This window comes from Rattus norvegicus, chromosome 2, assembly GCF_036323735.1.
Source record: "Rattus norvegicus strain BN/NHsdMcwi chromosome 2, GRCr8, whole genome shotgun sequence".
Lineage (NCBI taxonomy): Eukaryota > Metazoa > Chordata > Mammalia > Rodentia > Muridae > Rattus > Rattus norvegicus.
The window spans coordinates 146031674-146045498 of record NC_086020.1 but is presented as its reverse complement, the minus strand read 5'-3'; the positions used below and the strand labels follow the sequence as shown (position 1 = coordinate 146045498).

Genomic DNA, 13825 nt, shown 5'->3' with positions numbered 1-13825 from the left:
AACAAATGTATATATATAGATGTAGTGTAAAAACAAATAAGTGATGTGAAGATGCCATATGTGTGTACATCTAAATTGGAGGCAGATTAATAATGTCCTGAGGTTGTGGAGGACTGCAAAAATACAGTCTTCTGGACATTATATGATGCTGTGCTTGTGATCTCAAAGCAGTTGTGATTGCCTGAAAAAGATTATGCCAGTCAACTTTTCAGTAAGTAGGAGTGAGTGACTCAGTAGGACCTTTCCATGGTAAGGAGAAATTGGATAGTGAAGAATGGTGAGTCAAGAAGATGTGTGGGGAAAAGGAAGCTTACCTGTATGGTTCAGGAGTCTGATGGAAATGGAAGAGAGGTAGGAGGAAAATGGAGGCTCCCCTGGGATAAATTTCCTAATTTCATATTGCATCATAGCTAAATTAAATTGTATTGTACACATATACGTTTTCTTTTCATATCTGTTGCTTCATAGTAGCTCTTTATGTATTATCACCTAATCACCATGTGCATCCGTATACACAGATGTTTGATTTTCTCTGTGGTAAGACTTTATAATCCATTGGCTATACACAGGAATAGTATAGGTTATGTGGAGGTTCTAGTTGTGCTAGGGACCCTCACTGAGCTTTCCACAGTGGCTGCTCATAGTATTTTGCTAACAATGCCAGTGTTCTTTTTTCCCCCACATCCTCATCAACATTTGGTGTTATTTGTTTTCTTGATGTGAGGGGTTACATTTATAGGAGATAAAAATTTCAAACAGTTCTAATTTTCATTTCCCTAGTAGTCAGGATATTATACCACTCTCAGATATTTATTAACCATAATTGTCTCTTCTTTTGAGAACCTTCCCCTCATTTAATGTGTGCATTCATTTAAGCAACAGAAACCGATGCTATTCGCCATCATCAGATCCCACTTCTCCCACCACAATAAGCTCTGGATACGCCAACGCACCTGAAAAGCAAGATTCTGTTTTAAAATCCCATTTCATGAAGATGATAAAGGTCTTTAAGGGGAATATAAATAACTCCTGTAAAGGAATAAAAGAAGACACAGGCAAACAGGTAGAAGGCCTTAATGAGGAAACAAATAAATCTCTTAAATAAACATAGGAAAACACAATCAAAGAGGTGAAGAAATTGAATAAAATGGTCCAACAGCCAATATCAAATTAAATGGAGAGATGTTTGAAGCAATCCCACTAAAATCAAGGACAAGACAAGGCTGCCCAATCTTTGCCAATCTATTCAATATAGTACTTGAAGTTCTAGCTAGAGCAATTAGACAACAGAAAGAGATCACGGAGATCAAAAACAAATTGGAAAAGAAGAAGTGAAGGTATCACTATTTGTGGATGATTTATGTATGATAATATACATAAGCAACAGCAAAAATTTTACTGACGAACTCCTACAGTTAATAAACACCTTCAGCGCAGTGGCTGAATATAAAATTTACTCAAACAAATCAGTAGCCTTCCTTTATATGAATGATAAATAGGCTGAGAAAGAAATTAGGGAAACAACACTTCACAATAGCCACAGATAATATAAAAGATCTTGGTGTAACTGTAACCAAGCAAATGGAAGACTGTCAGGAGGAATGAGTGGAAGCTAAAAGCTAGTAGGTGATCTTCCTGAGATGGATCCACTTTGGATTTGCTCTTCTAGCAAGGCTCAGAAGAAATCTATTTTTGGAACAATTCCTGCTATTTATATGCTTTTCCTTTTATTATTATTTATAATTACTAGGCATTAGCCCACCCCTTTGAGCAGATCTCTGAAGAACAATCAAGATGTACTGGCTTGTAGTGATGCTATATAGACAAATAGATGATTTCTTAATACTTAATGAAGATCCTATAAGAATTCCTAAAAATGTTTACCCTTTTATAATAATATTGCTATTAAGTTTTTTCTGATAGTTAAAACTGCATTGAGAACTCTGCCAGTCTTTAGTGTCAAAACATGCATGCTTCAGAGATAACAAGCAGGAATCTAGTACTTAGAGCATATTCAACGAGGTTGTCAAAACATTAACCAAAGGTCATAAAAAGGAAACTAGTGATCTACTATAGTGTCCTACTATAGGAGCTAGGACATAAGATGAAATATTGACTGAGTTTATCTGTACAAAACTTCACTAATGGGGTTGGGGATTTAGCTCAGTGGTAGAGCGCTTGCTTAGGAAGCGCAAGGCCCTGGGTTCGGTCCCCAGCTCCAAAAAAAAAGAACCAAAAAAAAAAAAACTTCACTAATAGCATGGTCACAAGTGTTAGAGTTTTTAGCTCTCTATGAACCTACAGAGCTGATGACAGGTGATATATGTTTAGCCAGATAATTACTCCTAATGGATATGTATGTAAATATTCTCTGTTGTAAACTTCTTATTTGCTTTATGATTTGAATTTATGTGTAAATTTGTGGTGAACTTTTTACCATGTGATCATGTATTCTGAAAAAAAAGTGTGAGTGCTGAGAACAAAGAGAGGAGACAATTAAACTGAGGAGAATTCTTTAGACAGAACTAAGGAAAACTTTTAGACAGAATTGATCACAGGAAGAACTTAGAACTAAAAACATTGGGTGTAACAGAATTGTTATATAAGAGCAGGAGGAGACAGCAAGATTAGGAGAATGCAGAGTGGAATAACTTAGAAACTGTAAGGCAACTTAAAAAAGTTGAGAAAGCAATTTTGCAGAAAGAAATATGCAGAATGCAGAAGGAAAGAGGAAAAATGAAACTATAGAGAGAGCAGGAGGAGCTGGCAGACTTCCCCTTACCATGGGACAGAATGGACCTTTTCTATATAGCAAGGAAGACTTAGTCTTAAAGAGTACAAAGCTTCCTACTTACTGACTTGGGTTTAATTCCTTTAGGAATAAAAAAGTAGAAGCTTTTACTCTCTCTATGCAATAAAGATTGGAGCCCATTTTTTACCCAGAATGAGTGAATTCATTCTGCACTAGTGCTTAGTATTTTACTCCATATACATAAGTAAGTATGGATATGTGTTTGTAAATACATATTTATGACATAGTATGAAAGCTGGAGCCAACTGGTTTGAATGTGTATGCATGAATATGGTATGAATTTATATGACTTTAATTCATATTTGCTTGTATAAAATATTTTTCTTCTGTGAGCATGATTCTCTTTTCTTGTTTCAATAGAATTTATTGCTCCAAATTTCCCCCTAGCCTGACAAGCAAGAGGCATCTGGACAAAAAGGAAAAGGTTCTGGCAATTAATCCTTGACTTAGTACCCTGCTATTATAATGAGGTGCTAAATGCCAGAGACTACAGTTTCTGAACTTGAAGGGCACAGGCAGATAAGCTACAGTAGCAAAATGACTTAGACTTAGATAGATAAACATTTTATTATTATACAGCAACCCTAAATATCTTGTAAGTCCAATTCTTACCTCTGCCAATGTTCTTACCCCTCTGCTGCCTCAAGAAGAACTAAGAACAAGATAGAATAACGAGGACTGGCCCCAAGCAAAAGATCTGTATTAAAAGAACTTCAAGTCCCTGAAGAATGAAATTGGAGAAGATATCAGAAGACAAGATTATATGCTCATGGATCAGTAGGGATAACACACTAAAATTAACCATCTTACCAAAAGCAATCTACAGATTCAATTCAACCCCCATCTAAATTCCAACACAATTTCTCACAGACATAGGAAGAACAATTCTCGACTTCATATGGGAAAACAAAAATCCTAGGATAACCAAAACAATTAAAGAACTTCTAGAGGAATCATCATCCCTGATCTCAAGCTCTAAGCCAGAGCAATAGTGATAAAAGATAGTGGCATGCAGATCTCTGAGTTCAAGATCAATCAACAGCACAAGTTACAGAATAGTCAAGCTTAGGTAGTGAAAGATTTGGAAAACAGAAACCTAGTAATAATGCAATAGAACAAAGGCACATATTCCAGCCCCATCAAGCAGCAGGTTAAGCCATGTTGTTCTGGCTTTAGCGTGAAGAATAGAAGAGACAACTTAGACAATCGATGCTTGTTAACAGAGCTAAGAAATCAGTGGTGATTAAGAAGAGAACAGCATCACGAAAGTGAAATCTTCTGGGAATTATTTTCTGAGAGTACAAAGCTGTGTTCCAGAGATAGCTAAGGTTATAGCTCTTGCTGCAGCTGGTCTCAGTAATGTGTGAAAAATCACCCAAGTGGTTATGGTTTTGAAGGCATGAAGAGCAGCTGAGGCTTGGTACTGTGAGAGGCCAGGGAAGGCCATTGTTGATGATGCAGCCTCATTTTCAATTGAAGCCCAGGACCTAAAGGGTCATGCAAAGAAGTTAAGGCTTAGTAACATGATAAGAGCCTTTGAGAGGCTATTAGTAAAGCCTAGTTGCAGTGGAAGACTTCAATGTATTGGAGATGCCAGTACCATGTGATGATCATGAAGAACAGCAGCAGCAATGGAGTAGAGTCAACCAGGCCTAGAGTTCTGTAGAAAGCAGAGCTGGAGAAGTGACCCAAGCCCTTGTGAGAAGCCCAGAAGATCATGTTTAGATCACAGACATTGGAATAAGATCTGAAAAGTTGAAGTTGCCTTGGAGACCCCAACACTTTAGAGATTCTAGAGCTCTGGCATACTGCTGAGGAAAGCTGCAAACAGGGAGTGGAACTAGCCCAGGAGAAAGAAGTTTATTCCAATCAACAAAGATGAAAGGAATTGGAACCCTATAGCAAGAATAACGAACCAGACACCCTAGAGCTCCCAAGGACTAAACCATCAACAGAAAAGTACACATCGAGGTACTCATGTTTCCAGATGCATATGTGGCAGAGGATTGCCTTATAGGGCATCAATGGGAGGAGAAGCCATTGGTCCTATGAAGTCTCGATGCCCTAGTGTAGAGGAATGCCAGGGTGTTGAGGTTGGAGTAGGTGGGTGGGAGTGGACACATCTTCATAGAGTCAGGGAGAAGGGGATAGGCGAGGAGAGAAAGGGGATAACATTTGAAATATAAATACATAAAACATTCAAATAAATAAATAAATAAATAAATAAATAAATAAATAAATAAGAAAGTGCTTTGACATTAGACATAGAGATGCAGAGTTTAGAGTTGTCCCAGCTGGTTATTGTTCGTGTTTGGTCCAATATTCTTCACTATGATACTTTGGAATGGTAATGTATATCCTGAGATGTTTAGGGTCTCCTTATTGATTTAATGAATCTTAAAAAAAAGACAAAAGTTTGGACTTTTAACATTGTTGAGAATACTATAGACTATAGGGTCTTTGGAAATTGGACTAAATGTATTTTTATTATGCTATGGCTAGGTATGGCCCCTATAGAGTCATGTGTTTAATCAAGTCTATGGAGGCCAAGAAGTGGAATGCAGTGATTTGAATATTTTTGACCCAGGGAGTGGCACTATTAGGAGGTGCGGCCTTGCTGGAGTAGGTGTGGCCTTATTGGAGGAACCTCCAGACTGATTTCCAGAATGGTTGTACCAGTCTGCAATCCCACCAACAATGGAGGAGAGTTCCTCTTTCTCCACATCTTCACCAGCATTTGCTGTCACCGGAGTTTTTTTTATCTTAGCCATTCTCACTGATGTGAGATGAAATCTCAGGGTTGTTTTGATTTGCATTTCCCTTATGACTAAAGATGTTGAACATTTTTTAGGTGTTTCTCAGCCATTCAGCATTCCTCAGCTGTGAATTCTTTGTTTAGCTCTCAACTCCATTTTTCAATAGGGTTATTTGTCTCCCTGCAGTCTAACTTCTTGAGTTCTTTGTATATTTTGGATATAAGCCCTCTATCTGTTGTATGATTGGTAAAGATCTTTCCCCAATCTGTTGGTTGTTGTTTTGTCCTAACCACAATGTCCTTTGCCTTACAGAAGCTTTGCAGTTTTATGAGATCCCATTTGTCCATTCTTGATCTTAGAGCATAAACCATTGGTGTTTTGTTCAGAAAATTTTCTCCAGTGCCCATGTGTTCAAGATACTTCCCCACTTTTTCTTCTATTAGTTTGAGTGTATCTGGTTTGATGTGGAGATCCTTGATCCACTTGGACTTAATATTTGTACAGGGTGATAAGCATGGATCGATCTGCATTTTTCTACATGTTGAGTTCCAGTTGAACCAGCACCATTTGCTGAAAATGCTATCTTTTTTCCATTGGATTGTTTTGGCTCCTTTGTCAAAATCAAGTGACCATAGGTGTGTGGGTTCATTTCTGGGTCTGCAACTCTATTCCACTGGTCTATCTGTCTGTCTCTGTACCAATACCATGCAGTTTTTATCACTTTTGCCCTGTAATACTGCTTGAGTTCAGGAATAGTGATTCCCCCAGAACTCCTTTTATTGTTGATGATAGTTTTAGCTATCCTGGGTTTTTTGTTATTCCAGATGAATTTGCAAATTATTCTGTCTAACAAAACCATCCAGGATTTTAAAATGGCAAAAGAAACACTAAAGAAAACACAAAAGGAGACAACCCTGGTGATAGAAATCCTTCGGAAAAGATCAGAAGTCATAGATGCAAGCATCACCCACAGAAAACAAGTGATAGAGGAGAGAATCTCAGGGCTAGAAGATACCATAGAAAACATCAACATAACCATCAAAGATAAGGTAAAATGCAAAAAGCTGCTAACCCAAAACATTCAGGAAATCCAGGACACAATGAGAAGAACAAACCTAAGGATAATAGGTATAGAAGAGAGCGAAGACTCCCAACTTAAAGGGTCAGTAAATATATTCAACAAAATATAGAAGAAAACTTCCTTAACCTAAAGAAAGAGATGTCCATAAATGTACAAGAAGCCTACAGAATCCCAAATAGATTGGAACAGTAAAGAAACTCCTCCCACCACTTAATAGTCAAAACACAAAATGCACAAAACAAAGAAAGAATATTAAAAGCAGTAAGGGGAAAAGGTCAAGTAACATATAAAGGAAGACCTATAAGAATTACACCAAACTTCTCACCAGAGACTATGAAAAGCAGAAGATGCTGGGCAGATATCATACAGGCCCTAAGAACACAAATGCCAGCCCAAGGTACTATATACAGCAAAACTCCCAATTGACATAGATGTAGAAAAGATATTCCATGACAAAACCAAATTTACAGAATATCTTTCCACAAATCCAGCCCTACGAAGGATAATAGATGGAAAACTCCAACAAAGCAAGAAAGTAATCTTGCAGTGAAACCAAAAGAAGAGAGACACACCAACATGATTCCACGTCTAAAATAACAGGAAGCAAAAATCAATCACTATTGCTTAATATCTCTCAACACCAATGGCCTCAATTCCCCAATAAAAAGATATAGACTAGCAGACTGGATAGATAAAGAGCACCCAGCATTTTGTTGCATACAGGAAACATACATCACAAAGAAAGAGAGATAGTATTGCAGAGGAAAAGGCAGGAAAACTACTTTCCAAGCAAATGGTATGAAGAAACAAGCTAGAGTTCCCATTCTAATATCAAATAAAATTGACTTTCAACCAAAAGTCATCAAAAAAGATAAGAAAGGACACTTCATATTCATTAAAAAAAGCCACCACGATGAACCCTCAATCCTAAATATTTATGCTCCAAATGCAAGGGCACCTACATTCATAAAAGAAACCTTACTAAAGCTCAAATCACACATTGGACCTCACACAATAATAGTGGGAGATTTCAATACCTGACTCTCATCACTGGACAGATCACAGAAACAGAAATTAAACATAGACGTACAGAAATTAACAGAAGTTATGAACCAAATGGATTTAACAGATATTTATAGAACAGTCCATCCTAAAACAAAAGGATATACCTGCTTCTCAGCACCTCATGGAACCTTTTCCAATATTGACCATATAATCAGTCACAAAACAGGCTTCAACAGATACAGGAAGACAGAAAAATTCCATGTATCCTATCAGATCACCATGCACTAAGACTGGTCTTCAATAACAACAATAATGACAGAAAGCCCACATATACATGGAAGTTGAACAATGCTCTACTCAATGACAACTTGGTCAACGAAGAAAGAAAGAAAGAAATTAAAGTCTTCTTAGAATTTAATGAAAAGAAAGATACAACATACCCAAACTTATGGGAAACAATGAAAACAAAGCTAATAGAAAAATTCATAAATCTGCATGCCTGCAGAAAGAAACAGGAGAGAGCATATGTCAACAGCTTGACAGCACACCTAAAAGCACTAGAACAGAAAGAAGCAAATACAACAAGAGGAGTAGAAGGCACAAAATATTCAAATTCATGGCTGAAGCCAACCAAGTAGAAACAAAAAGGACTATACAAAGAATCAGGAGCTGTGCTTTTTGTTTGTTTGTTTTTTGAGAAAATCAACATGATAGATAAAGCCTTAGCCAGACTTACCAGAGGTCACAGAGAATGTATCCAAATTAGGCAAATCAGAAATGAAAAGGGAGATATAACAACAGAATCTGATGAAATTCAAAAAATCATCAGATCCTACTACAAAAGCCTATATTCAACAAAACTCAAAAAATCTAAAGGAAATATACAATTTCGTGACAAATACCAGGTACCAAAGGTAAATCAGGAATAGTTAAACCATCTAAAAACCCCATAACTCCTAAAGAAATAGAAGCAGTTATTAAAAGTCCTCCAACCAAAAAGAGCCCAGGACCAGATGAGTTTAGTGCAGAATTCTATCAGACCTTCATAGACGACCTCATACCAATACTGTCCAAACTATTCCACAAAATAGAAACAGTCAAAACACTACCAAATTCCTTCTACAAATCCACAATTACTCTTATACCTAAACCACATAAAGCCCCAACAAAGAAAGAGAACTTCAGACCAATTTCTCTTATGAATATCAATGTAAATATAGTCAATAAAATTCTTACAAACCAAAACCAAGAACACATCAAAACAATCATCAGTCATGATCAAAGTAGGCTTCATCCCAAGAATGCAGGGATGGTTCAATATACAGAAATCCATGAATGTAGTCGAGGATATAAACAAAATCAAAGATAAAAACCACATGATCATTTCATTAGATGCTGAGAAAGCATTTGGCAAAATTCAACACCTTTTCATGATAAAAGTCTTGGAAAAATCAGGAACTCAAGGCCCATATCTAAACATAGTAAAAGCAATATACACCAAACCAGTAGCTAACATCAAACTAAAAGGAGGGAAACTTGAAGCAATCTCCAAGGCTGCCCACATCTCCCTACTTATTCAATATAGTACTCCATGTCCTAGTCAGAGCAATAAGGCAACAGAAGGAGGTAAAAGGGATACAAATTGAAAAGGAAGAATTCAAAATATCACTATTGATATAATAGTATACTTAAGTGACCCCAAATTTACCCCAGAGAACTACTAAGCGTGAAAAACAACTTCAGCAAAATGTCTGCGTATAGGATTAACTCAAACAAATCAGTACCTTTCTCTACTCAAAGGATAAACAAGCTGAGAAAGAAATTAAGGAAATGACATCTTTCACAATTGTCCCAAATAATATAAAATAACTCAGTGTGACTTTAACCAAGCAAGAGAAAGATCTATATGTCAAGAACTTCAAGTTTCTGAAGAAAGAATTTGAAGATCTCAGAAAATGGAAAGACCTCCCATGATCATGGATTGGCAGGATTAATATAGTAAAAACGGCCTTTTTGCCAAAAGTAATCTACAGACTCAATGCAATCCCCATCCAAATGGCTCATGGTCTAAGATCAAAAATCGAAAAATGGGACCTCATAAAACTGCAAAGCCTCAGTAAGGTTAAGGACACTGTCATTAGGACAAACAGCAACCAACAGATTAGGAAAAAAACTTTACCAATACTACATCCAATAGAGGGTTATTATCCAAAATATACAAAGAATTCAAGAAGCTAGACTACATAGAGAGACCAATAACCTTATTAAAAATGGGGTAAGGAGCTAAATAAAGAATTCTCAGCTGAGGAATATCGAATGGCTAAGAAGTACCTAAAGAAATGTTCAATATCCTTAGTCATCAAAGGAAATGCAGATCAAAACAACCCTGTTATTCCACCTCACACCAGTCAGAATAGCTAAGATCAAAACTCAGGTGACAGCAGGTGCTGGCAAGGATGTGGAAAAAGAGGAACACTCTTCCATTGTTGGTGGGATTGCAAACTGGTACAACCAGCTATACCTCTCTTGGGCATATACCCAAAAGATGTTCCAATATACAGCAAAGACACATGCTCCACTATCTTCATAGCAGCCTTATTTTTAATAGCTAGAAGCTGGAAAAAATCCAGATGCCCTTTAACAGAGAAATGGATACAGAAAATATGGTACATTTACACAATGGAGTCCTACTCAGCTATCAAAACAATGACTTCATGAAATTCAAGGCAAATGGATTGAACTAGAAAATATCATCCTGAGTGAGGTAACCCAACCACAGAAAAGCACACATGGTATGCACTCACTGATAAGTGGATATTAACCAAAAAGCTTGAATTACACAAGATGCCATCCACAGACCACATGAAGCTCAAGAGGAAGAATGATCAAAATGTGGATGCTTCACTCCTTCTTAAAAGGGGGAACAAATATATCCATAGGAGGGGATATGGAGGCAAAGTTTGGAGCAGAGACTGAAGAAATGGCCACTCAGAGCCTGCCCCACATCTTGCCCATATATAGATAGATGAGAGAGAGAGAGAGAGAGAGAGAGAGAGAGAGAGAGAGAGAGAGAGAGAGAGAGACCAAATCTTGATAAGAATGAGGAAGCTAAGAAGTACATGCTGACAGAGACTGGATATAGATTTCTCCTGAGAGTCACAGCCAGAGCATATCAATACAGAGGCGAATGCTAGCAGCAAACCACTGAACTGAGAATGAAACCCCAGTTGAAGGGAGTAGAGAAAGTATTGAAAGAGCTAAAAGGGCTTGCAACACCATAAAAACAACATTGATTGTAGATGTGAGTGACTAGAGGTTTTAAGAGTTCTGAAAACATTTTTCCTGCGTTGAGTTGCTTTTGTCAGGATATAGTATTAAAGAAACAGAAACAAAAATAGGACAGTTGTTCTTCATGGAAAATTGTCTATCTCTTCTGTAGCATATTAAGAAGCTTCATCCTCACCTACTAAACCTTGATGTGTCTTCTCTCATCATATATTAGCTGCTTCTGTTTTCTCTATAAATTTTTCCATTGTCACTATATCCATAAGGCTTCCAGACAGAGATATATTTTTGTAAAATGAAACATGGTGTATTGTTGTGATAAACCTAAATTTAGGTACTACCAAAATAAAATTTGAACCCTAGCAGCGTGGACCTAAAGATAGACAGCACCAATCACATGGGTCAAAATGTGGCCTTTGAACTACTTGGGTCTCTGATGTGTCATCTAATGCACTTACTGTTTCAAATTCTCCTCTGCTTATAAGAACATAATAACAGTATCTAGGGTGATATCAGTAGATGGAATATTGCAAAACCAATAATTAATGTGAAAGCAGACAGGAAAGCCAGCTCTTTCCCTTAAACAAATGTGTTTCAGAGATCTAAGAAATTGGAAAAGGTTCTTCCACATTGACATTTACCTGTTACTAAAAGTATATTTTTATGTTAATATAAATACTCCACTGTGTAAATTGCAATGATCTTCATCTTCATCATCATCATCGGTGAATTAGTTACTAACACAGTTAAGAATGACAGTTGACACCTCTTTGGAGTTCACAAAAACACAAGGAATGTGTATAATTTCTGAGAATAGGAAATTGAATTATCCAAAGGAGAAAATAGTAAATGATTAAATATACATAGAAATGCTATAATATAATAGACATTATATAATATTACATTAGTTTAGGAGTGTATAAGGTCTTAGATTTTTAGAAAAACATTTAATACATTTTAACTTTTCAAAAATCACTCAAGTGTTGCTTTAGACAACACCAGTTCTTTTATTCTCAGGCCAGTATATGATAGCCGTTTAGTTTAGAAATAGTATCTTAGAAAACATGTGTCCCTTTCTTTGTGTACATTCAATTAAACATGTTAAACATTAAATAAGGCATTACGTTTTTTGATTATTCAGAATGCCATAAAAGGAAATCAAAGTCTACTTGGAATTACTTCTGAAATATTATGAAATTTGAACTATTTTCATAAATAATTGTAACAAGGCCTCCTTGCACCCCAGAAGAATGGTTTTAAAACATTGTGTTAAATTCACAAAAAATTAATAAAATATTATATTAGAATATATTACCATAAATGACAACATTTTCATACCAGCATCCAGAAACTGAATTTTCCAGCGTTCTTCAATGTTTTCAGGCATTGGTATATAACTATAATAAGCAAAGAGAATAAGGAACAACCCGAAGCACAGAGTTTTGTATCCCATGTATCCCATGTATCTTTCTTTACTTCTGTGCAATGAGGAGTGTCATCCTACATACTGACTACTAAATATTAAGTCAAAGGGCTTAAGTGAACTCTCTGACATGTAACACCCATTTAGCAACACTCACCTGTAGGGGAAATATTATAATGATTTTGTAATTACATGGCTAATAAAGCTAACTTTATGACCACATATCTAAATATGAGTCAATACTAGACAACATTATGAGAGCAGCTGACCGTTCTTACTCAACCGTGCAATGCCAGCAAAGCCCAATTCAGTAGGACTCTTGTCAGAGCACACAAACAAGAAGTAAATACTATTGTGCAAATATTTTAAAACTATGCTGTACATATACAGGCTCTTCCCAGGTTCAAGGCTGAGAGGGAGGTCCCAACAATGAGAAGAAGTAAACATAAATCCTACCCCTAATCAAAAAGCTGTCTGCAATTGGCACCATGTTACAAATTAAAACACAGTTTCTTTCTGAGTCTTATTGGTTATATTAATCCCACTTAAAAGTAGGCATCATGCTTAGCAGTAGATGGTAAATACAAGATGAGAATAATGGTATTTTATAAACTTTTTGTCTGAATATTGTTTTATTTGAGCATACCAGTCAGTTGTGCTGAGTTATTATTATTTGTCAATTTGTAGTATTATGTTCTCTCTCTCTCTCTCTCTCTCTCTCTCTCTCTCTCTCTCTCTCTGTGTGTGTGTGTGTGTGTGTGTGTGTGTGTGTTTGCATGTGTGTGAGTGTGTTTTTCTTTTTTGTTTCTTATTGTCGTCACTGTTTTATTCTGGTTTGATGGTCTGCCTGTTTGATTTCTAAAAAGAAAAAAGAAAGAAGAAAAAGGGAAGGAAGGAAGGCAGGCAGGCAGGAAGGAAGCATGGAGTTAAGTGAGTGAAGATTTGGGGATATAGGGTTTAAGGGTGAAGAATTTAGAAAGAGTTAAAGGAGAAATGTGTTGTATGAAATATTTTCAATAGAAAGGGGAAAAGATGCAATGTGGGGTGTCACTTAATTAATCTGAAGGATAGAACACAAATGGCTTAGAAAATCGAAATCTACTGAATCCCGAAGAGATTAGGTACGAAAGGGGAAAGTGAAACTACTGCCAAAATTTCAGAATTAATTCATTAGATTCTGAAACATTAATGCAGTGTTCACCAAATCTTCAACTTAAAAACTGCTAATTCATGTAACTACTTGTATAATTTGTGGAAGACTTTGAATATTGATAAAGAAAATATTTGCTATGTACTTGATTATGAAAAAACAAAACAAAACGAAACAACAACAAAAAGGTTGAGCAAACCTTGGCATTTGTTCTTTCTTTGGGAAAACTTCTTCATCCTCTGGCATTCATTGTTCTAATACTTTCTATAAATGCTATCACAGAGTAAGGTCCTCATTTAAAGCGGCTTCCTGG

General features: G+C 36.4%; 1 protein-coding gene across 2 annotated transcripts in view; it reads right to left on the bottom strand.

Moving 5' to 3' along the window:
* Window positions 1-12452, bottom strand: part of Aadacl2fm2 (AADACL2 family member 2) — a 28028-nt gene extending 15576 nt beyond the window's left edge. The window contains exon 1 of one of the 2 annotated variants that reach the window (XM_578019.8): window positions 12255-12452. In XM_578019.8, coding sequence (XP_578019.8) covers window positions 12255-12401 — 147 coding nt within the window. In that variant the 5' untranslated portion in view covers window positions 12402-12452. The remainder of the gene's footprint in view (window positions 1-12254) is intronic. The other variant, XM_063282766.1, reaches the window with a different exon arrangement.
* Between the last annotated feature and the right edge of the window lie 1373 nt (window positions 12453-13825).